The sequence below is a fragment of the Thamnophis sirtalis genome, unplaced genomic scaffold (assembly GCF_051295495.1).
Source record: "Thamnophis sirtalis isolate CommonGarterSnake01/CBP01778 unplaced genomic scaffold, rThaSir2_p1.2 scaffold_12, whole genome shotgun sequence".
NCBI lineage: Eukaryota > Metazoa > Chordata > Lepidosauria > Squamata > Natricidae > Thamnophis > Thamnophis sirtalis.
Genome location: NW_028261392.1, coordinates 38,211,979 through 38,237,593, shown reverse-complemented (window position 1 = coordinate 38,237,593; position 25,615 = coordinate 38,211,979). Strand labels below are relative to the sequence as shown.

Here is a 25,615-nt window from a genome sequence, read left to right as displayed (position 1 = left end):
ATACTGCTAAGTCTCTGGCCTCTTTAAAAACTTACAGTTTTATAGTATACAGTTATTGCCACTAAAGATTTAACTATATTTACATTCAAGTCACTTGGCTAGGTTTTCAATTCTGCCTACAATTATCCTCTGCATGTAAAAAGGACACACTAAGCCTTCCCTTCTTTGTTACTAAGAACTCATGAGAATTCAGGAAATGTAGCTCATTTGTACTAAAACTTTGCATGCATTACATCCCATATTCAATTATTGGAACCTACAAATAAAAGCTCGCTTAAAATCCTAACTGGTACTATTTAACATCAACTCGTTTTGGGATAGAATGCATAAAAAAAATCAATAATACTCAAGCTTGGCAATTTTAGGGCATATGAACTTCAACTCTTAGAATTTCCAGGCCAGTCTACTGGCTGGGAGATTTTGGGAATTGAAGTCCATATGTCTTAAAGTTGCCAAGTTTGAAAAACTCTGACTTAACTAAGTGGTTGAGTTCACTTACTGTCAATTAACCAGAAGTGGCTCTATATGTTACGTCATGGTATGCCAAACTATGGTTTGTAAATCACAATGACTGAACCAAAACTACATTGCAGCTTTGTCTACATTCTTTGTACTAATTCAGATTTGTCAAGCTGTTATGACCCAGGTCACTTGGGCAGAAGCACGTTTCAATAGTGTCCTTTACTGATCTGTTAAGTCCACAACAACTTGACTACAACATTCAGCAAAGCTCCACCCCAAACTTCCCTGAAGGCAGGCACTCACAGTCCCATAAATAAAAGCCAATAATCACCAGAGCTAAATCACAAAGGCAGAGAGGAAGTCCAAAAACAAGGCGCAAATCCACAAGGCAAGGTCAAGTTGTACACAAAATTCCAGGTGCACAGGATAAGAGGTCCAGAGGCAAGAGTCAAAATCCATAGGCAGAAATCCAAATCAAAGCAGAATTTTTCCAAGGCCAGGGAAGTACATGCCAAAGCAAAGAATTGTTCCTTCCTGGGCTCTGCTTAATTCAACCCAAGCCAGGTGTTCCTTGTGAGGAGGGGCAGGGTGACCTTGCAAGCAACCTCACAGACCTCCTTTGAGTTTGCCTCTGCTCCACTCTCCATGCCCCTGGATTGAGTGGGGGAGGCAGCTGTTCTTCATCAGAGGAGATCTACTGCCTCGCAACACCACTGCCAGTCTGCAGCTGATCCTTCCCCATGTTTGTGAGGTCAGGGAGCACACCACCCAGTCGACCACCTCCTCCAATGCCTGATATACCTGGGACAGCAGCTTTCTCAGCCCATGGCCTCTCCAAGCATCCGAAGGGAGACATGCCATCCCTGTCGGATGGTCCTGGTTCCAACTTATCTTCCTTCTCTCAACCAGGATTCAATGGGGCTATGACACAAGTGTATACGAGGAAAGCATTACTTACTAAAATGCACAACTTCTTTTCAAGTATGATCTTGGAAGGTATGATGACATCCCTGGATGTGTTACCAGATACCTTTACAGATGTGAGTTCAGAGAAGGATGTACCAGTACCAGGCACTATTAGGAGGGGAGTTGGTCAATGGCTTCAGGCAACTGCTGAGAAGGATTTGGCTGAAGCGTAGCTGCAGCATGGCAGCCCTGAGGCTTCAGGTGGGGAAAGCATGCAACTGCAGCCAGTTGGTGATTAGGAGGAACTGCCTTCTGCATCACATAGGACAGAGAAAAGGCAGGAGCAGTGAAGGTCAGCCTGATTACTCATGAGGAGGTAGCTTCATCCCTCTTGATGGGCTGCACTATTTGACATAGCAGGCAGATGGAGACGATGGTGGAGACAACATGTTTATTTCCTAGCTGCGTGTTTCCTGGTCGTTGTGATTCCTGCCTTGCATTGGACTCACACCGTGCCTTGACTTTGGATCATGCCTTGTGAACTCTGGATTTTTCTTGCCTCATGAACCCCCTTGTGTTGTGGATTTAATTTTACCTGGTGGATTTGTCTTGCCTGGGAAACTTTCAAGTACCTTGTGGACTCATTGGTTATTGCTCTGTGGACTAACATAGGTCTTCTTTTGGCTGGACATAATTGGGACAGTTCTGAAGTTTTGGTGAAGGGAATTGCCAGGGAGCATCAATAAACCTACTAAAGCACCGTTACATGTGCATGCAAGTGAGTGGGACAGCACAGAGGTAGTCAAATATACAGAACTAATTAGATGATCAAAGTTCTCCATGTTTCAAAATTCTGTAGATGCTGCACGTTTTGCAGGAGAACCAATTATTCCATGAAAGATCTTTTTTTTAAAAACATGACATTTTCTACAGTGATGCATAAATACAGTTTTTAAATAAGTACTTAACTGCAGGTTAAAAATATGAAGGTGAATTATTTGCTGTATTACATCTTACTTTATCCTTGCAGTTAGTCCCATCATCTCCTTTCAAAACATGATCTAAATGGAGTTATTGTAAAATCAGTTTGGTATTAAGGTTTATCACATTCTCCACAAAATTATTCTTTTCTATAAAGTCTCCAGCAACGATGTTAATGCAGTCCTTTTTTGATCCAGGATGCTGTTTCTTTACCCACATATTTAGTAATGGAAGAGCCTTCAGAGTCATTTTTTTAACAGAGCTGTTTATATTTGCCAAAATATATCCTAAATCTGCAGTAAGATTGATTCCTGCGACAAATAATCCATCTGGAAGGGGAAAAACAGGAATAAGAATTGCCATTTGATTCTTGTAACAATTACCAACAATTTTCCAAAGAAAGGAATGTCTCATCCATTTATTTTAATAGGGTATGATAACTCACTTTATTTGCAAAATATATGCATTATGAGCATCCCTAAGGTGACTTGCAACTAAGGGACAGAAAGAATATACCTTTCTTACATCTTATTTTGGATGAATCCCAAATTCAGTCTAGAAATGTCTGCCTGAGTATCCGCAAATCAACCCAAATTAAAACAGGTATTTTCAACATCCTTGTTATTCAGTATAAAAATGTTGCTCTGCTCATATTAAAGCTTTTTTAATATAAAATCATTTCTACATATATCCATCTGACTGCAAAGATGGGAACACATTTCTGAATTATGTGAAAATTTTGGAACCTTGTTTCCAGCCAAAAAAAAAAAAAAACATGGGCTGCAGGAAATCTCATCGAATTGGTGGACTTCTTCTTGATCTGATCACTAGACCTAATGCAAATCCTCATAAACTGTTTGAATGTTTGAATGTTTATTCAATTTGTATGCTGTCCTATTCCCGAGAGACTCAGGGCGAGAGACTCAGGGCGGCTAACAAACAGGGGAAGGCGGGGACTGAAGATTGCTTGGCTTTTGTGGTTTTTTGGTCTATCATCACAAAAGCTGGTTGCTGAGTTTTGGTGGATATATGTTGGAACGCTCATGGAGGGGAACTCAGGAGTTGATTCAGGATATACACCATATACACAGAAGGGACAAATACCTGGGCGACCACTTTGCTTCTTTTTTTCCAAAACCTCAATAAGCTTTCGTGCTGTATCCTTATTTCCCCACCAGTACGGAATTGCAGGCCACAATTCACTATGATGCACCACTTGCATTATTTCGTCATAAGACACAATAACTTGGTAGCCATTTGACCACATATTGCGGAGGGTTGGGATAATCTGAAAGGAAGAGTAAGATAACATTTGTATTTCATTTATTTATATCCCACCTTTATTATTTTTACAAATAATTGAAGGCAGCAAACATATACAACACATCTTCCTCCTATTTTCCCCAAAACAACAACCTTGTGAGGAGAGTTGGGCTAAGAGAAAGAATGACTGGCCCAAAGTCACCCAACTGGCTTTCATAGCTAAAGTGGGACTAGAACTACTTTCTAGCCTGATGCCTTAACCACTAGAGTAAACTGGTTCTCTATTATTCATATCCAACAGACTTGGGATACAGCTGTAATGAATTCTATTGGACAAGTTCTGCAGGGGTCATTTAGTATTGCCCAGGAATTGTTCAAATTTTGCCAAGTATTACAGTATCACTCAGTTGTATATGATCACTCCACATTCCCTCAGTATAATATCTGACCATACCAATGTGAATTAGTAATCTCATAGTCTCAAAATCTTAAAACTAAGTTTTCTAAGCAACTCACATTTCTAGGACACAATCTGGAACTGAAGATCTTCTTTATGCAGGAGACCAAATGATTGTGATGAATCTCATCCAAGCCATCAAAATTTCTGAAAGCTAGAACAACCACCTCCCAAGGATGGTCTTTCAACCATCGTAAAATGTCCCATAGAACAACCTATAAAAATCAATGTAAGATTGATAACATGCAGTGTGAGACATGGAAGAAAAGGAATCAATTATAATTGGCAAATATCTCAGAAGGGACAGAAGGCAGACTTCACAACACATGATTTCAATAGAATTCAGTTAAGAAAATGTACCTCTACTTCCACTGTTGTATATAACATATGAACGAAGTATAATTTCATGGAAGGGTCATCAGGTTTGTGAGCTATTCTAAAATCGAAATACCTAATTCCAGCATCCAATTGTTCCAACACAGTCAGATCCTGAAACGTTTTTAAAAAAATCAAAAGTTTCTAAAATGTTTGCAAGAAAGATATAGTTTAATTATCAATGATATACATTTCCTAAATTTTAAACAGTTTTAGGAAGAGAACAGTTTTGGACTGCAGACTACAAGCCTTTGGTAAAATCCACAATGTTTCTAACACAAAATAAATGGAACATAGATCACTTTCATCCAATGATTTTGCTCTTTCTTATGATATTGTATTAGTCTATGTATTGCAGAAATTTAAAAAATGCATAAGCAAATTTAATTTTGTAAAAACAGAGCTCCAAAAATACAAAGTGGGAAGTCCAAAAATATTTACCTGTGTTATTGACCATCTCAAAATAATAGGGTGCACTATCCAATGCATATGTTTATCAAGTAACTGCAACAATTTGGATCCATTTGCACTGACTTCTGACTTCTTATCCAGACAATATGTCATTGCATCATGACTACCTATATAGGATTAAAGACAAAGTCAACCTAATCTTAATCATTTGTCAGCCTTTTCAAATCTTACCACTGCACCAGAGTTCACTCTAAGACTCTTCTTACTCTAATATAAAACCAGAGAAAACTGACTGCAGAAACAGACCTAGTGGTCCCTCAAAGTCTGCTCTTTGAGTTTTTTTATAATTCCCAGCAAACCATCAAATATTATAAGTAATAAATACAAGTAATAAATCTTACCTGAGAGCAAAGTGGTGACATGATCAGGTAATCATCAAGAAAAGATGACTTCTTTTTTAAAGTAAGGTAAAACACACTTCTCTTCATTAAAACAATCCTTCTTTCATCTCTGTATCAAATATGGTAAGTGCTACCTAAGACCCCACCCCGGATGGATTAGATATGCTGTACCTCTGGCACCAGTCATCCTTTGGGGGGTGTATGGTGCAGGAATTTGTTTCAGTGTGATCTTCCTGGGTTCTTCTTTAATATATTTTTTGAAGCATCGTCCAAATGGGGATGATTTTCATCACACCTTAATTTAGACATTGATGGAACTTGGTTGGCATAGCCATTAGAGCAACTTCTAGTTCATAGGGTTCAATTAAAGCTATCCTGGGAAATCTTATGCATTTATTTAAATCAGGGTTTACAGAGGTTGGGAAACTAAACTGAAAAAAACCCTTGTGTGGCCCTGGTGATTTCTTCTTCTTCAATGGGTAGTTTAAACCTTGGTTTTCACTAACATCCTTTTATTTTAGATACATTTTAACAAGATGCACAGAACACTATACAATGTTCTAAAGCTCTAAAGTGCATGCAGATATAGCAAATCCACCCTTTATTTCTACATTTTTTGAAGAGATGTATTGCAAAGATATTAAGAATTCAAAAAGGTAATGCTAATTATGCTTTTATGATGTTGTGTTGTACTGCGTTGTGTTATGTTGTATTGTATTATGTTGTGTTGTGTTCTTTCCAATTAGCCAAATGTTGTTTCAAAATGCATTACTTACCTGGTAATGACAGATTAGAGAGAGGTACAGCCCAAAGACTTTCTGGTAAATCAGACATCCACTTATCAGCTTCACTGCCCAAGTTAATGGATTTCTTTTTTGACTCTTTCTTCCTTTTCCCCATTTTAAATAATGTTCTAGAAAAAGGTCTAAACAAAAAATAGGTTTTAACTGTCTGCAGGTGCAAATTTAATTCATCCAGTATCCTCACACGTCTCTGATCCTGATGACATTCTCAATATTCTACAAAACTAAGGTGACCAGATTTTCAGATTGGTAAAGAAGGACACCTTTGACCGGGGGGAGGGGGGGACTTGATTAAAAATTTTATACGGAGCAACAAAAATTTTCATACAACGCAAAAATAGTATTGTGATTTTTTTTTATTTCAACATAACTACAATTTACAAATATAAATTGTAACTGTTGCCAAACATCAAAATTTTGATCACGTGACAATGAGGATGCTGCAATGGTTGCTAACTGTGAAAAATGGTCATCAGTCACATTTTTCAATGCCATTGTAACTTTGGTCACTATACCACCTTTCTTGCCACAGTCCTTAAGTGAATCACTGCAGCTGATAAGTTAGTAACATAAGTGAATCTGTTTTCCCCATTTGACTTTGTCAAAAGGTCACAAAAGGCAATTACATGACCCCAGGACACTGAAACCATCATAAATATGAATCTGTTGCCAAACATCAAAATTTTGATCGTGTGACCATGAGGATGCTGCAACGGTCGCTAAGTGTGAAAATGGTCGCTAAGTGTGAAAAATGGTCATCAGTCACTTTTTTCAATGCCATTGTAACTTTGGTCACTATACCACCTTTATTGCCACAGTTCTTAAGTGAATAACTGCAGCTGGTATTTTGTATTTTGGATAGAATCTTTTTTTAAATAATCTAAAACAATTTTAAAAAAGAATCCAGACAGAATAAATTGAAGTAAAACATTTCAAACTATTCCACACAGAATAAATTGAAGTAAAACTATTTCTAAAAATTCTATGCACAATATATTTCAAAGTATTGTGCATAGAATTTTTCAAAATGGTTTCACTTCAATTTATTTTGGATAGAATCTTTTTTTAAATAGTCTAAGACAATTTAAAAAAAGAATCCACACAGAATAAAACTATTTAAAAAAATCCTATGCACAATAAATAAAGTATTATTTTAAAATACATTAAAAAATTTAAAAAAAACCAGCTCACTTACCAGCAGGCAGGCATTCCAAGTCAATTCAGAATGATGTAGATGTTAATATAAAGAACTGAGCAAATTAAAATGGTGAAATTAGTCCCAGGGAAATATTTTTCAAAGAAAAATGAGGAGCCACCATTTTTTCCCACACGAGCTGACCTCCAACCTCTGTGCCCCTCCCATCCGGGAAATCCAGGAAGGAACAGTCGCTACTTCTCTAGCCAAAGTATTTCCTGGAGCTCTATGGTACTGAGTCATTTTTTCTTATAAAAGGAGGTAAAAAGGCGGGGGGGGCGTTTTCTTGCTTTAATGTTTTAATATCCTCAATGAAAGTACTGAGACAGAGAGAGAGGTTAGACAGAGTGTCTTTTGTCTTGCTCCGGTTAGGATTTCTTAAGCAAATCCACTGGGCTTTCAACATGAAGCCAGAAAATCGGGACTTTTTTAAAACACCCTGTGACATGGGACAAATTGTTAGAAATCGTGACTGTCCCGCCAAAATCGGGACATCTGGTCACCTTATACAAAACCTAGCTACTCTCCAAGGGTCTTGAAGGGGAATAATGTGTTGTTGGTTTTTTGCTATGCATGTCTTTCTCTTCTGGGTGTATATAACATTCCGCAGTTCTTTGTTTCTTGTTTTTCATGTGCAAGCTACTAATAGTTTGGAGTTTGTGTGTATGTGTGTGTGTGAATGGAGATAGAGGGAGGGAGGAAGAGAGAGACAGAGAAAGACAGAGATAGAGATACAGAGAGAGAGGGAGGGAAGGAGGGAAGGGAAGAGGGGGGAGGAGAGAGATTGAAGTTATAACAAACCTGCCTAGAGTACTCACAACCTATTTTCAAAATTACAATGACTGCACATACACACCAGAGGTGGGTCCTACCGGTTCAGACCAGTTCGGCCAAATAGGTAGTAACTTGGTGGCCGCTGGAACTGGCAGTGACCCAGGCCAGCCATGCCCCCGAACCGGTTCTATTCTGAAATACTGGACAATAATTGCAACCTTGGGAGCTCATTTATACAACTCTCATTCTGGTGCCTTGCTCCCAGTTTTAGATCTATAACCCATAGATTTCCCACTCTTTACACAATTCTGGCTCAGCATCAATGATGTCCATGTTGTGTGTGTGTAAGGGAGGGGTGAAAACAGGTAAGGGAGCCTCATGAGCCTCAAGCCCTTTCTATTTTGTTATATGTGTAATACAGGTCAAAGGGGGCAGAATGTGGATTGTGATGCCACACTTACCATCTTGCAGATTTTTACATACATACACAGATGGTCATGGATGCTCTGTTCCTCAGATTTTCTGAGAGTTGTATCACAAAATGTAGAGAGGATTGCCCTGCGGGCTGTGATAAAGAAGTAATACAGTGGTACCTCGGTACTCATCATTAATTGGTTCCAGGAGGCATGATAAGTACCAAAAACAATCAGTACCAAACACATTTTTCCATAAGGAATAATGTAATGAATCACAAAGCAGGTGACACTGACAATTTCTAGTTTGTATGTTGAGTACCAAACAAATGATGAGTGCCAGGACAAAATTTTCAAGTCAAAATGTGTTGAATACCAAATTCAATGACTTTCAAAGCAATTTTGTATTTTTTGTATTTGTATTTGTATTTATTGCACATTTATAGGCCGCCCTTTTCCCTGAGGGGACTCAGGGCAGCTTAGAATCAAAGGGGAAGGGAGTGTAGGACAATACAAAAAGAAATGTGAACAAAAGTAAATTAAACAATAAAACTCAACATTCACTCGGCATTCGGGAGGGGCGAAAGTAGACTTATCCCCAGGCCTGACGGGCTAGCCAGTTCTTGAGGGCTGTGCGGAAGGCCTGGACGGTGGTGAGGGTACGAATCTCCACGGGGAGATTGTTCCATAGTGTCGGAGCCGCAACAGAGAAGGCTCTCCTCCGAGTAGTCGCCAGTCGGCACTGACTGGCGGATGGAATACGGAGGAGGCCAACTCTATGCGATCTGATGGGACGCAGGGAGGTAATTGGCAGAAGGCGGTCTCTCAAATAGCCAGATCCACTACCATGGAGCGCTTTATAGGTGGTGAGTAGGACCTTGAAGTGCACCCGGAGATCAACAGGTAGCCAGTGCAGCTCACGGAGGATCGGTGTTATGTGGGCGAACCGTGGTGCGCCCACGATCACTCGCGCGGCCGCATTCTGGACTAGCTGAAGTCTCCGGATGCTCTTCAAGGGCAGCCCCATGTAGAGCACATTGCAGTATTCCAGCCTGGAGATCACAAGGGCTCGAGTGACTGTTGTGAGGGCCTCCCGATTCAGGTAGGGCCGCAACTGGCGCACCAGGCGAACCTGGGCAAATGCCCCCCTGGTCACAGCTGAGAGATGGTGGTCAAAAGTCAGCTGTGGGTCCAGGAGGACTCCCAAGTTGCGGGCCCTTTCTGAGGGGTGTAAGTTTTGTCCCCCCAGCCTGAGTGATGGTATGTTGGTCAAATTTTTGGGAGGAAAACACAACAGCCACTCGGTCTTGTCTGGGTTGAGTATCAGCTTGTTTGCTCTCATCCAGTCTTTAACGGCCTCAAGACCCCGGTTCATCACGTCCACCGCTTCATTGAGTTGGCACGGGGCGGACAGATACAACTGTGTATCGTCCGCATATTGGTGGTATTTTATCCCATGCCTCCGAATGATCTCGCCCAGCGGTTTCATGTAAATGTTAAATAGTAGGGGGGATAGGACCGACCCCTGTGGCACCCCATACGTTAGGGGCCTCAGGGACGATCTCTGCCCCCCTACCAACACCGACTGCGACCTGTCCGAGAGATAGGAGGAGAACCACTGCAAAACAGTGCCGCCCACCCATATCTCCCGCAGTCGTCGCAGAAGGATACCATGGTCGATGGTATCGAAAGCCGCTGAGAGGTCCAGGAGAACTAGGATGGAAGCATGGCCTCCATCCCTAGCTCTCCAGAGATCATCGGTCAATGCGACCAAAGCGGTTTCTGTGCTGTAACCGGGTCTGAAGCCAGACTGGAAGGGGTAACAACCGCCTGGATCCAGCCTCGTGTCACCTCACTGCTGTTGGCAACCAGCCAGGAGGGACACGGGTCCAGTATGCAGGTGGAGGCACTCACAGCTCGCATAGCCTTGTCCACATCCCCAGAGGCAACTTCCTGAAACTCAACCCAGAGATGGTTTGCCAAGTCTTCCCCTTGTATCCCGGCTGGATGTACTGGGGTGGAGTCCAGGTCCGCTCGAAACCGGGCAACTTTGTCCGCCAAGAACTGGACATACTCCTCAGCCTTACCCTGTAAGGGGTCCCCCGTCTCCCTCCTATTTAGGAGGGAGCGGGTTATCCTAAACAGGGCGGCTGGGCGGGACTCGGCGGACGCTACCAAGGAGGCAATATATGTTCTTTTTGCTGTTCTTAGAGTCCGAATATACTCCTTGGTGCATGCTGTTAAAAGTGCCCGCTTCGACTCGGACCTATCGGACCTCCACGAGTGCTCTAGGCGTCTCCTCCGGCGCTTTATCTCCCGGAGCTCCTCAGTGAACCAAGGAGGCCTCCGGGGGCCGCTGACCCGGAGGGGCCGTAGTGGCGCAATCCGGTCTAGAGACTCCGAAGCTGCCGAGTGCCAGGCAGCGACGAGGGTCTCCACCGAACTGTGGGCGAGGGTATCAGGAATAACCCCAAGCTCCGTCTGGAACCTAACAGGATCCATCAGTCGCTTGGGGCGGAACCAGCTGGTCGGTTCCTCCTCCCTACGGTGGGGGTTTGGCCTCCGGAAGTCTAGCCTCAGTAGGTAGTGGTCTGACCACGACAGGGGTATGGTCTCATTACCCCTCAGACCAAGATCGTAACTCCACTGCTCCGAGAGGAATACGAGGTCAAGCGTGTGACCCGCTGAGTGAGTTGGGCCTCGGATTACCTGAGTCAAGCCCATGGCTGTCATGGAAGCCATGAACTCCTGCGCTCCATCAGAGTGTTCACCGAGCGAAGGCAAGTTGAAGTCCTCCAGAACCATAAGTCTGGGGAACTCAACTGCTAGCTCGGCTACTGACTCGAAGACCGAGGGGAGGGCTGCTGCAACGCAGTTGGGAGGCAGGTACGTAAGCAGCAGACCCACTTGACCCTTGAGGTCCAGCTTCACCAGCAGGGACTCACACCCGACAAGCTCCGGAGCAGGGATCCTACGAGGTACTAAAGACTCCCGGACTACAATAGCCACACCCCCACCCCTTCCCTGGGCTCTCGGCTGATGCAGCACCTGAAATCTGGCTGGGCACATCTCAACGAGGGGGACTCCTTCCTCCGTGCCCAGCCATGTTTCAGTAATACATGCCAGGTCTGAGTACTAAGGAATAAGTAATATCATCATCAAGTCAAAATGTGTTGAATACCAAATTCAATGACTTTCAAAGCAATTGAGTACTAAGGAATAAGTAATATCATCATCCCAAATCATCCCAATAACATCATTGGCCCAACTTCTTTATGTAACTGATACACATGGGGACATAACCTTCAGTGACAATCTAATAGATCACGATAAGCTGAACCCACATAATCAGGATCAATATTTGTATCGCTGTCTCCAAAGCCAATTCACACTAATAAGCTATCCAGTGAAAACAGAGTTATTTCTAACAAAAGATTTCGACAATCATTTTCAATTGGTTTTCCAAATGGTGGGTTTCTGTGAACTGATGGGTTTCTATGATAAACTAAGGACAACTCCACCCACCCCCGCCACCAAAGTAGTTCACTTAAGCACAGCCAATTTTCTACTACTAGACTTGGTTTCTTAATCAAGATACTAGGATTTTTCTTTTAACTAATTGGTTCTGTGATTTGAACATACCATCCCCAAGGATTACAGAATAACCTAAATTAAACAGATGTTCATATCTGTCACAACCTTCAGTAGAAATTCTATTACTATATATTGCAATTGTTAATTTCATATTGTTGATGTTTTTACTTTATGTTGTCCAAGGTCAAAATAAAAACATTGTATAATATTGTATATTTTCACATCTAAATACTAAAAACTCCAATATGATTAAATATTTGTAATTTGGGGGAAATTGATTAGAAGGCATCCTGTTGTTCAGTGCAGTCTAATTTATGTCATGCACTTTGTTCAACAAGCTCACTTGAATCTAACCTTATGCCACATAGATATTTTATGGCTTTGCCATCAGATTCTACAAGATGTAAACAGATGCAGCCTGATTATTTAATGCAAGTCCTTCCTCTATTGACCTATTTTTATATAATCCTCTTGAGTGTTGCTTGTTGTTTCTTAAATGGGTCATTTTCCTGCCCCCATAAACTGTCAGTTAAAAATACAATTGTTAGAGGAGTGCGTCACAGAGGCACAGCCTCCTTGATCTTGAAATTATCTCAACATGCCACATTCCTGTTATCATACACTCTCACGGAATCATCTGTTTGCAGATTAAAGAAAAATCTACCAGATTTGGTGGGCACCAAAAGTTGTTCTAGATGAAATTTTTGAGCCAAAGAAATAACTCCACTATAGACAATCTCTTCCACTGAGACCTAAGTTAAAGCAGTAAGAATGTTATCAATTTGATTCACAACTATAAGAGCACATGCAATTAATTTGATCTAGAAATAATAATCATTACTAAAAACTGTTTTATTTGGAAATACATCACCTCAATATGGATCCAAACATGTAAAAAAAAAAAAAGAAATACTCTGCATTCAAAAACACCTGCATACATGCAATATGTCAGTATTCAGTATTCAGATCCTCAGTATGGAGGATCCAGCAATTGGAACTGTCAGCTGTAAAAATGATGTTTTTAAAAAAACAAAGAAGTTGAATCCAAGCAATTTCTACAACTGTTTTTTGCAAACTGGCGGCTCCCAGATGTGATGACCAACAGCTTCCATCACCCCAGCGATCAAGAGTCAATGCCCTTCTAGCAAAGAGCTAACAGTCCTATTCCCAAATTGGCAGAAACTTTGACTGATTAAAATAGTTAAATATGGAAAAACATATTTATTTTTTATCTGTACATTCAAGACATTGTTTATATTGATGCAACCTGCAGCATTAGTGAAACCTTAAAGTTTGTATTTACTGGGTGTTATATTCCTGATCAGAAATATATTTCTGTTATTTCTCCATATAGATATGCAGATACAAGGCCATTTAATACAATCTCTAATCTTGCCTTCAGATTTTCAAATCAGTCTGAGATACCAACCCAAGAGAGGAAAAAGATTTACCATTTAAAAAAAGCTTCTCAAACTTTATTCTGATTATTGATAGTGGTTTTCTCTCCTGTGTGCCAGTGAAATCAATGTGATCATTCTAGATTAGCATTATAGTGGCCTGTCAACACAGTTCTGCATACCCCTAATTCTGTTTAAACCCTTAACAGCTATTTTCCTATTTCCATAAACACAGAGGGATTACTGTGGGTCTCTAAATTAAAAAAAACCATGCCTAGTATTGGAGATGCTCTTCCACCCCATACTAAACCCTCTTAACCAGCAGTTTCCAGGTTACTGATGACCCAGTCCAAGTAATCTGATGAATCCTCTTCTCTGAAATAAGCAATTTTCACATGTGGAGTCTCAAGTGGTCTCTGAGCATGGTTGTTTTCATGCAGATATTTCATTGTCCCATTAGATAACATCTTCAGTGCTGGAAGAGATTAGGGTTTACTCCCTGTTATATACAGTAGCTTGCACTTGGCAGTGTTGGTGGGGGTGATGTTTTTTTCCTTGGTAATCTTGATTTTTTTTCCTTGATTGGGCTGTTATTTATTGTTTGATTGATTGGGTGGTGTTAATCCTGTTGTTAATCTCTGCTTGTCTGGATCTTGATTACTGACCAGATGGTGTTGTGATTTTTTATTTTGTATTCTTTCCATTTTAGCTTTTTATTGTCTATTTTGAATGGTCTTGTCAGCATCCCTCCATTATATAATTAGGAAAGAAAGACCAAGAGATTCCATGTGTTGGAAATCAAAAGTACTTTTACTAATTACAAATGGTTAGCGAGCAGTTGCGAAGCGAAGTCTGTTTAATTAGGCGCGAAAGCAATTGATATATAGAATAGTCCATTCCCCACCCCTTGGGATCATAGCCTCAGGCCAATCATAAGTCCTTCAAGTGTCAGGTGTGAGATAACTTCAAAAGGCATCACGAAGATGGAATGTCGGGGCCGTTGGTCCAGGCGGGAAGCACCCACGCATGCGTAGTCCAACCATCCAGTAAATACTAGAACATTCCTCCAGCACATCGAATAACCCCTCCCAAATACCAAACCCTCCCTCCCCGTTTCATGACAGCTGAAGCAGCAGCAAAGCAGAAGCTGACATCCGGCCGTCCCCCGGAAAAAGGCTGTCAGGCCTAGAGAAAAAAAACAAACGAACAGACAAACAACAAAACAGAAAAAGAAGAAGGGAGGGGGTGAGAGAAAGTTAAGGCTTGTCAGGGTATGCAGCATAAAACTTCCGAAGCAGTCTGGGAGCACGAACATGGGATTTATCAACCCATTCCGTGTGGGAGGGAGGAAAATGCTTCCAAGCCACCAGGTATTGGATGCGATTACGGCGCTTGCGGGAGTCAAGAATTTCACGAACTTCAAAGTGACGTTCCCCATCGACAAGCAAAGGAGCAGGCGGAGGGTCATCAGGGGGACGCAAGTGGGAAACACGAACAGGTTTTATGAGGTTAATGTGGAACACCGGGTGGACCCGGTTGAGGTGTTTGGGCAATTGTAAACGAACAGAGACAGGATTGATGACCTTCACTATGGGGAAGGGCCCCACATATTTGGGTCCCAACTTCTTTGACCTCTGTGTCGTGTGCAGGAACTTCGTCGACAAATAAACTAAATCACCAGTCCGGTATTCATAGGGCTGAGAGCGTTTCTTATCCGCCTGTTTCTTATGAGCCCGATGCGCAGCATCCAAAGTGGAGAGGGTCAATGGCCAAACACGACTGAGACGTTCACTCCAGTCCGCGACTGACGGAACTTGCGGCTGGTCCTGAGGCAATTCAGGAATAGGAACAAAATCTTGACCGTAAACGACCCGGAAAGGGGTGAAACCCGTGCTGGAATGGACAGAGTTGTTGTAGGCCACCTCAGCGTGTGGTAACAAGTCTACCCAATCATCCTGTTGATAATTGATGAAACAGCGTAAATATTGCTCAAGAACAGAATTAGTCCGTTCACAGCCGCCATTAGTCTGAGGATGGTAGGCGGAGCTAAGGCCCTGGGCGGAGCCAATACGTTTGAGAAATTCCTTCCAGAAAACCGATGTGAATTGGACACCCCGATCAGAGATGATGCGATCGGGCACTCCATGCAAGCGGTAAATGTGGGAAATGAAGAGTTTAGCCAGCGCCTTAGCGGAAGGAATTTTGTGGCAAGGCACGAAATGAACTTGCTTGGAAAACAAGTCTGTGACAACCCAGATGACAGTGTGTCCCTGGCTTTCGGGGAGCTCAACAATAAAGTCCATAGAAATCTCCTTCCAAGGGGCAACCGGGCGAGCGACAGACTGGAGCAGGCCTTGTGGTTTCCCCGGTGGCCGTTTAGCGGTCGCACAAACCGGGCAACTGGCCACATAAAGTTCAATGTCCTTCTTTAAAGAGGGCCACCAGAATTGCCTCTTCACTAGATGCAAAGTTTTCACGAATCCAAAATGACCCGCCAATCTGGAATCATGTGCGCAACGAAGGACCACCAGGTGTAGGGAGGCGGGGATGTACAATTTGGCACCGATCCACGGCAGATCGTCCCTCATAGTGCACTCGTCCCGATGGTTCAGGAACCAGTCGTCTTGAGGAAGCGCCAGCTTGAGGTCAGAAAGAAGATCTTGAGGCACCTCCTTTTTCCCGCGGGCCTGTTGGCGCGTGACCACTGGAGCCGCTAGGAGCGGTTGGACGATGCTCAGTTTAGAGCAATTATATTGAGGTAGTCTGGACAAGGCATCTGCCATGAAATTCTTCCCACCCGGGATATATTTAAGTGTGAAATTGAAATGGTTGAAATATTGGGCCCACCGCATTTGTTTGGGGGAGAGACGGCGTGGCGTTCTCAAAGCTTCCAAATTCTTGTGGTCAGTCCACACCTCAAACGGGTGCTTAGCGCCCTCCAGGAAATGGCGCCACGTGGTCAGGGCCCAACGGACCGCGAAAGCCTCTTTCTCCCACACTGCCCAACGTCTCTCTGTGTCTGTGAGCTTCCGGGAGGTGTACGCGCAAGGTTGTAGGCTACCTTGGTCGTTGGCTTGCAACAAGACGGCCCCAACGGCGACGTCGCTGGCGTCAGCCTGGACGACGAAAGGCCTGTCCAGGTCAGGATGCTTTAGCACCGGCTCAGCGGCAAACAGGCGTTTAAGCTTTTCGAAAGCTGCCTGGCATTCCATGGTCCAGTCCAGAGGCTTGTTAGGCTTAGGCTCCCCCTTGGATTTGAGCAAATTAGTTATAGGAAGCGCAATTTTAGCAAAAGAAGGAATGAACTGACGGTAGAAATTAGCAAAGCCCAAAAATTTTTGTAACTGTTTACGAGTTTTGGGCGCGTCCCATTCAGTGACCGCCCTCACCTTCTCAGGGTCCATCTCAATGCCGGCAGGAGAGATGCGATATCCAAGGTAGTCAATTTTAGTTTGGTGAAATTCACACTTAGACAATTTGGCATAAAGATTAGCGGCTCGGAGTTTTTTCAAAACAGTGCGCACAAGAGCGACGTGTTGGTCATAAGTGCGAGTATAGATAAGGATATCGTCCAAATATACGATAACTCCTTTGTAGAGATGGTCATGCAAGATGTCATTGATTAATTGCATGAAGACTGCAGGGGCCCCCTGCAGGCCAAAAGGCATGACCCGGAACTGGAAGCAACCAAGAGGGCAGTTGAAAGCAGTCTTCCATTCGTCTCCCTCCTTTATGCGGACCCTATAATAAGCTTCCCTGAGGTCCAATTTAGTAAAAATGTGGCCCTTCCCCAACTGGGCCAACATGTCCTTCATCAACGGAAGTGGGTAGACATTCTGAGCTGATATCGCGTTCAAGTTTTTAAAATTAACACATAATCTCAGAGAGCCATCTTTCTTTTCACAGAAAAGCACAGGGGCAGACACTTTGGGGCGAGCAGGTTCAATGAATCCACGTTCTAAATTTTTATCAATGAAAGTCCGCATTTCCTCCATCTCCCTGGGTGACATGGAATATATTTGGGGTTTTGGTAGCTTAACCCCGGGTAAGATGTCGATGGAGCAGTCAGTAGGCCTGTGGGGTGGCAGTTTGTCGGAAGACTTTTCGCTGAAAACCTCCTTAAGGTCCCAATACTCTTTAGGAATTTTTTCCTCTCCATCAATCCTTTCCTGCCCTCTAGCGGCCACTTCAGGAGTGTCAGTCAAAGTTTGCCCAGGAGTGCCCTCCCCCTCCGGAGGCTCCTTTGTGCGAATGCGCAAGCGGCCTGTTCGCCAATTTATGTGAGGGTTCCACTTCCGGAGCCAAGGGAGGCCTAAAATCAGTGGCCTGTCCATGCCAGGCGCTACTACAAAAGAAATTAGTTCAGTGTGGGAATCCATCTTCATCTCCAAAGGCTCCGTAAAAAAATGGGCGCCCCCCCCCGCAATGGATCCATCAATCTGGCAAAACACAATGGGGGTTTTCAAAGTACACAATTTGAGACCCAATTTCTCCACCATAGCTGGGTTGATCATGGACCGGGAGCAACCTGAATCGAGCAAGGCGTGAAAGGGTGCTGGTTGCCCCTCAGGGGGAACTTTTAACTCTATGGGGATTAGCAGGGGCCCTTTGTTTGAACTCACCCAGTGAGGCGATGTTTCGTCATCGGAGTCCTCAGAAGAGGAGGAGTGGGCTGCTGCATCTGCGTCTCCCTCCAAGGCCTGGCCGAAAAGGGGGGGCCTGGAGTCCACAGCGAAGGCAGCTTCTTTCTTCCTCTTGTCGGAGGCTCTGCCAGACTTCTCCTCTCGCTTGGGTGGGGGTTGGGCGGTGGTGGGCAATTTAGCATGGCAGTCGGGGGCGCGATGCCCCAATTTCCCGCAACGGAAGCATGTTACAGGTCTGGAATTCACTGAGGGGGCCCCTCTCCCCTCGGCCCTCCCTCTGAACTGGGCTTTGTGGCCTTGCGGGGGGGTGCTTTTTGCAGCCTTCTCCTTCCTTTTTTTCCTTTCCTCCTTGGCACAGCGAAGCCTGTTTAAGTCGAGTTCAACGTCAGCTGCGTGTTCAAACCAAGTGTTCAAACGTCTGGGCAGATTGCGATTGACACACTGCTGATAAATGTCTTCATCTAAGCCCAAAGCAAATTTGTCCAAAAGGGCTTCCTCGCCCCACCCTCTCATGTATTGGGAAAGGCGCTGAAAGTCCTGGATATATTGGGCTACAGGCCTATCGTCCTGCTCGAGGGTTATAAATTTCAATTTGCTTCGCTTTTCAGTCAAGGGGTCATCAAAGCGTCTTTTGAAAGCCTCCATAAACCGATTGAAATTCCTCAGGAGGGGGGAAGCAGACATATGCAATGCAGTGGACCAGGCAGCCGCTTCGCCGTCCAAAGATAGGAGAATCATCCTCACCCTCATGGTGTCTGACTCAAAATCACGGCCATAGATCTCCATGTAATTGAAGACTTGCATAATAAAAGAGGCCAGGCTGGCAGAATCTCCATTGTATCTCATAGGCAGGGGAGGGATTTTGGCCATTCTGTGCCTTCGGGGAGGTGGGGCCCCAGGTCCGGCAAAACCCCCAGCCGCAGGGGGTGAAGCATCCCGAGGGGGGGTGAAGCAGCGCATGGGTACTCTCGCTCCCAGCCCCTCCAATCTTCCTCATCTTCCCCACCTCTTTCCCCAAAGTACCTTTGTCCCCCATAATCAGGCAAATCTCTCCTCTGGGGTTTTCTTACGGCTCCCGTCTCCAGCGGTCATTGTCGGGGTTGCCTTCGGGTAACCCCTGCATCCCAGCTTGCCCCTTCCTCTCTTTGTCCTACCGAAGTGGACCATCGTGGGGGGGGGGGGTCAGGCTGGCTTGATATCTGCAGTTGAAACAAATCTTCATGAAGCGAGAGGTCGGGAGGTCCGGCCTCATGAAGCGAAAGTTCGGGGGGGCTGGCCTCGCTGGGATCCACATCACAAGCAGCGGCCTCCTCGTCTTCTCTGACCGGCGAAGACATTTACTCCCTTCACGGTAGGCGTAGGTCTCCTGGAAAGGGTTTTGTGAGACTTCGCTTCTTGTCAGCATCCCTCCATTATATAATTAGGAAAGAAATACCAAGAGATTCCATGTGTTGGAAATCAAAAGTACTTTTACTAATTACAAATGGTTAGCAAGCAGTTGCGAAGCGAAGTCTGTTTAATTAGGCGCGAAAGCAATTGATATATAGAATAGTCCATTCCCCACCCCTTGGGATCATAGCCTCAGGCCAATCATAAGTCCTTCAAGTGTCAGGTGTGAGATAACTTCAAAAGGCATCACGAAGATGGAATGTCGGGGCCGTTGGTCCAGGCGGGAAGCACCCACGCATGCGTAGTCCAACCATCCAGTAAATACTAGAACATTCCTCCAGCACATCGAATAACCCCTCCCAAATACCAAACCCTCCCTCCCCGTTTCATGACAGCTGAAGCAGCAGCAAAGCAGAAGCTGACAGGTATGTAAATATTTTTTAAGTCTGTGTACTTGCTTATCGCTGATTTGTCTGAGGCCAAGACTTTAGGAATCCCCAAGCATTTTTGATTTTGTTTAGTCTAAAATACTCAGTGTTTCCCAATTGACACTATGGTTGAGTCTGTTGTGTTGTGAAATTCAAGAGTTGTCATCATGTTTTCTGACTACTAGTGGGTGTTCATGGATGCATTCTGCTAGTCTTCTGCTTGTCTGTCCTACATAGAGGCTGTTATAGTCCTTACACTGTATGTTGTAGCTAACTTGTTTTTCTTCTTCTTGAGCTATTGGGTCTTTTGAATTACTTAAGATGTTTCAGAGGATTTTAGTTGGTTTGTGAGCTACAGATTTGTGGTTCTAATCTGTGGATTGTTTCCCAGATGTTTCTGATATATGGCAGTGTTATCTTTTCCACAGCCTATATTAGTTGTGCTGTAGTAGGTTGGGTAGTCAGGGACTTTTTGATAAAGTTGCATGAGTATATATTTTGTTGGAAAATGTTGTGTAGGTAGTCTGTTTTCTCCTTCTGGTGTTCTGACTTGCTGCAGTGTGCTTGTGGTCCTCTGAATAATGTTCTTACAAAGCTGGGTTATTATTTTAGTGGTAGAGTACTTGTTTAATGGAGGTGGTTGTTTGCGTGACCCCTCAAAACCGCGGTCCACAAAAGCGCGATCGATGAAAGCGCGCATTTGACGTCATCACAGCGCGACGAAAAAAATTAAAAATTGAAATAACAATAAAATTAAAGCAAGCCGATTCACATAAAGGTAAGGGTTAGGTTTAGGGTTAGGGTTAGGGTTAGGTTAAGGGTTAGGGTTACGTTAGGGTTAGGGTTAGGTTTAGAGCGTTAGGGTTACGTTTAGCGTTACGTTAAAGGTTAGCGTTAGGTTTAGCGTTAGGTTAAGGCAGTGGTCCCCAACCTTTTTATCGCCGCGGACCAGTCAGCCTTTGATAATTTTACCGTGGCCCGCTGAGCGCGCGCAGGGGTGGGGGGGGCGTTGTTCGCGATGACACATTGATTGTTTATATATCAGATTGTTTTGATTAAACAACTTTTATTTTATTGTATTTAAACATGCCTTACAAAATAAAATACAATTACATAAATATAAAGTGCTTTAATATGCCCCCCCCACCCGGACAGACTTATGTTCCTCAAAGACCATCCTGAACCCTCAACCCGGACCAACCTTTCTGCCCGCCCTCCCCCTCCCCACCACATTCGGCGGGCAAAGAACAGAGCGCGCGCGCGCGAATGCCCGTGGAGAGACAGAAAATAAATATATATATAAATATATAACTGTTTGGGAGTAAAAGTGGGGAGGCACACCCGGCCGGGGGGGGGGAGGAGAAGGAAGGAGGGTGGGAAGGAAGCTGGCAAGCGAAGAACAGAAAGTAATTAGCAAGGATTAAAACGACCTGCCGGAAAAAGGAGAGGGGAAAAAAAAAAAACCAGATCTGACGGCTAGTGCAGCCTCCACTGGAGGGGCTGCAGAAACACACACCGCCAGTCCTGTCCTTCCTTTCCAACCAGTCTCTCTCCGCGCGCGCATACACACACACACACACCACACAAACACACACCCGCCGGCAGATATGCACGCACACACACTTTTTTTTTTTTGCAATTGGCAGAACTACGGTTTTCTTTCTTTTAAAAAAAATAATTAAATGGAGGTGGGGGGTGTGGAGAGAAAGGGAGAGAAGCGGACACATAAAACCGAGCCGCACTCGCGAACCACAGCATGCATCTGGGTGACAAAATTGCAGGGAGAAAGCAGGAAAAGCCGAGGAGAGAGCAAAAAAAGAAAAGAGCCAGACCAAGCGCGGCAGGGCGGGAAGGAAGGCGATGATGATTGGGGGAGGTTTGAAAAAGCAGATCCAAGCGCAAAAGTTACTGAGTCATTTCAGCGGCGGCCGGAACAGTTTTCTTGACTCACTCCCTCTCTCCCTCTCTCCCTCCTCTCTCACTCTCTCACTCTCTCTTTCCCTGGCGATGGATCGGTGCGGGAGGGGGGGGAGAGAGAAGGGAGGAGACGGCGAGGGAGGGAGGGAGAGAGAGCCGAGGGTGGGGGAGAGAAATGCATTTAAGAGGAGCGGATTTAAAAGAGCGATCATGGCCCCCGGCCGCTGCGCGGCCCGGTGCCAGGTACTCCACGGCCCGGCACCGGTCCGCGGACCGGGGGTTGGGGACCACTGGGTTAAGGGTTAGGTTTAGGGTTAGATTTAGGCTTAGGTTAAGGGTTAGGTTTAGGGTTAGGTTTAGGGTTAGGTTTGGGGGAGGTTAGGGTAAGGTTTTCGCTTTATTTTTACATTTTTCGATCACAGCGCGATGTTTTCGTCGCGCTGTGATGACGTCAAATGCGCACTTTCGTCGACCGCGATTTTGTCGTCCGCGGTTTTGTGGTGGAACCGGTTGTTTGATAGGCTTGTGTTTCTAATTTGCCACCATTCTCTTTGCTGATGGAGATGTCAAAAAGGAGTGTGTGTTTCTCATCTTCTTCCCTTGTAAATTTTATCCTTTTGAAGATGGTGTTGATGGTTTCATGTTTCTTCTCTAATTGTCTCATTTTTATTATGATAAAGGTGTCATCTACATTCCAGACCCATTGTTTTTATTGTTTGTGTAGGAGTACTATAGTTTCTAGATGCTGCATTATAGTCTCTGCTATGGCCCCTGGGTGTTCCTCTGATTTGTTGGCATATTTGCCCATCACACTGAAAGTAGGTAACGAGGCAGATGTTGATAAGGTACATGTTTGTGGTATTTCAACCTTAATTAAAGGCTAGGTGTGCTGTTTAGTACTGCTGCCATAGATTCTTTCATTAGTTCTGGGTCTATAGATGTAAAGAGTATTATGACACTGAATGAAACCATAATCTCATTTTCCTCCATCATTGGAGGTCTGGAAGTCTGTAGTGAGAATTTGATAGACTATTCACTCCCTTCTGTGAAGTGTTCAAGCCATTATTTACCAGTGTTGTACTTTGGCGACCCTGATAACAATACACTTGGATAAAGAGGCATCAATAAAGGAGGAGATTTGTAGCTCAGGGTTGAAATGAGAGGTGCTTGGTGCTCTCTGAACTTGGTAGTTTTCTTGCAGATGTTTTATTACCCAAACTAGGCAACATCATCAGTGCAAGGCTATCTAGTATGAGTAATGAAACTTCTGTAAGAAAACTACCAAGCTCAGAGAGCACCAAGGATACCTCAAAAGAGGTATGTTGGGCTACTGTATTTTTGGGTGTTCATGGAAGCGTGGAAGAATGAATTCATTGCTTTTCATCCGCCACAAATTCTTTTGTGATTTGACCTTTTGTATTTACCTCATTAGGGGTTCTCTTGATCAGTTTGTCTAGTTTCTGCACAGGATTAGTATTTATACAGATGCAGTTTCCTTTGTGATCTGACCATGATAACTGGTACTGTCTTTGTCTGCTGGGAGGATGATGATGGTTTGGTCCAGCTTTGGGTTTTTGCGAGCTGCTCTGTCCTCTGCTTTGAATTGGCTCTATATCTGTGCTCTTATGGTCTCTGATGTGAACATCTGTCTTACATTCTCTTAGGTTTCTTTGCTAAGTCCTGTGGTTTTAAATGCTGCCTCCAAGGCTGCAAAAAATTCTAATTGACATAATTTACGGTATATTATAGTTGAAGCCTTTGTGTAGGATGTGGTATTCTGTCATGACAGTGAGCAGCTGGAGAAGTGGACAACTCAGTCAAGTTCAGGTGTCTTTTTCTTCCTGGGGTTTAGTTTGAACAGTTGCCTTGAAGCTTCATTTTCTTTATTCCAGCTGCTCTTAGAATTGTAGTCTTGATCGCAGTTGTCAACATTGTATGTTCTGGGACATAATCCTTGGTGTTATCTATGGTGTGCTGGTATTATGTTTTAATATGATGCACATCCATGATCATTATAATAATTATTTTTGCCCACTCTGCTATTTTCCATCCAGTTGTGCCATTTATTGGAGTCTGTATCTGACACTCGTGGACAGGGCATGCTATTGTAGGCATTCATGCAGGGGGAAAAAACTGTTCCTGGGTGGAGGTTTGCCTGCTTTCAAATTTCTCTCATTTGTATGCTTTCTGAAGCATTTGATGCCTATATGGGGAACCCCAATGTCAGTGGGGAGCTGTCAAGGAAGAGAATATATGCAACTCAGAATTGAACTGTGGAGTCCTCTGAGCTGAATTGTTTTGATGCAGATGTTTCATTGCTTGAATAGGTAGCATCTTCGGTACTGGAACATATTTGGGTTCACTTTCTTTATATAAACTTGCTTGCCCTGTCACTGTAAATGGGAGTAATGTTTTCTCCTTGGTAGTTTCTTCATAGCCATTATTTTTGACAGATGTTTAGTACAGGCAGTCCTTAACTTACTACTATTCATTTATTGACCATTCAAAGTTACAATAGAACTGAAGAAAATGACTTACAACTGTTGCAGTGTCCCAGCAATCACATGATCAACATTCAGATCCTTAGCAGCTGTCACACATTTGTGACGGCTACAATATCCCATGGTCATGGAATCGCCATTTGTGACCCTCCCCTCTGGCTTCCAACAAGCCAAGTCAATGGGAAAACCAGTGGGGAAGGCTGCAAGTCACAGTAATGTGAAATCTTGCTTAACAACTATGGCAAAAAAAAGTTATAAAATTGTGTACAGTCCCCTGATGCCACACTTAATGACTGCATCACTTAACAATACATTTTATGGTACTACTGTGGTCACAAGTCAAGGGCTACCCATATTACTAGTTAGTCCAATTCAACTGTTAGCTAGGTCCAGGGTCAACTGAGTGCTGTCAAATGGCAGGGCAAAGCTATAGGCTTTAGGATGAGGTTCATACATTGAACCATAATAAACCACTATGAATTTTTAACCCACTTCAATAAATTGCTTAAGCTAAAATCAAATATACCATCTTATGGCTCAGCAGAATTTGAGAACCAGATCAAACTCAAGTTAAGTTTCTCAGAAAGCACCCAAAGAATCTGAGGCTTCTAATCGCTAATTTGAATAAGGTCATGGCAAGGGGTCTTTTATGGTGCAGTTGCCCTAACAAAGAGCATCTCGTATACAGCCTTCCTCTCTGAATCTTTGCCCATTCAGGCTCTCCCCGCCCCCAAAGAAAGTTTGCTAAGAAGGGGCAAGTTGAACACTATTCAACAGAATCACTACACATTTGGAGTAACCCAATAAAAGCATCAAATTGCAAAGAAAATATTAAGTAATGTATTCCGATTCTTGCTATTATTATCATCTTGCCATATTAATGCTTCAATGCCAAAGTGAAATATCCCAGAATACAGAGTCCGATTTCCCCTTGTAAAAATAAAGCGGCAAACCTATTCACACATTTCATAAACCACAATAAGAATTTAATTCCAAGTCATCGGGGATAATAGGACCCACAACTCTTCTCATTCATCTTACCATCATTAAAACAAAAGAGGAAAAAAGAAACTCCATTCTGTTACTTACTGACAGCGAATAAGCGAGGGGACCAATCAATCAAAGCCACTCCGTTCCAGGAAACAGACTGAAGAGTTTCAAAACCCGCTCCTTTCAAAACAGATCTCACGATGCCCTCGGGGATCCGGAGTCCTCAAATCTTTGTTTTCCCCCCCAACATGAGCGCAGCGCTTTGGGATTTGTTTAGGTTTATCACTGACCCTGAGCAAAAAGAGCGAGCGAGCG

At 43.7% G+C, this 25,615-nt stretch overlaps 1 protein-coding gene across 2 annotated transcripts; it reads right to left on the bottom strand.

Moving 5' to 3' along the window:
* Positions 1 to 79: 79 nt before the first annotated feature.
* PLCXD1 (phosphatidylinositol specific phospholipase C X domain containing 1) lies at positions 80 to 25,615 on the bottom strand. 2 transcript variants are annotated; one of them, XM_087726904.1, is made up of 8 exons: positions 8,490 to 9,882; positions 7,255 to 7,309; positions 6,033 to 6,181; positions 4,886 to 5,022; positions 4,430 to 4,558; positions 4,129 to 4,284; positions 3,454 to 3,637; positions 80 to 2,678 (listed from the first exon to the last, which is right to left on the bottom strand). In XM_087726904.1, the coding sequence occupies exons 3-8, from the start codon at positions 6,154 to 6,156 to the stop codon at positions 2,440 to 2,442; spliced, it is 969 nt and encodes a 322-aa protein (XP_087583030.1). In that variant the 5' UTR covers positions 6,157 to 6,181; positions 7,255 to 7,309; positions 8,490 to 9,882; the 3' UTR covers positions 80 to 2,439. The 2 variants fall into 2 exon arrangements, with proteins under 2 accessions (XP_087583030.1, XP_013910341.1); XM_014054866.2 differs by lacking the exons at positions 7,255 to 7,309; positions 8,490 to 9,882 and adding an exon at positions 25,400 to 25,615.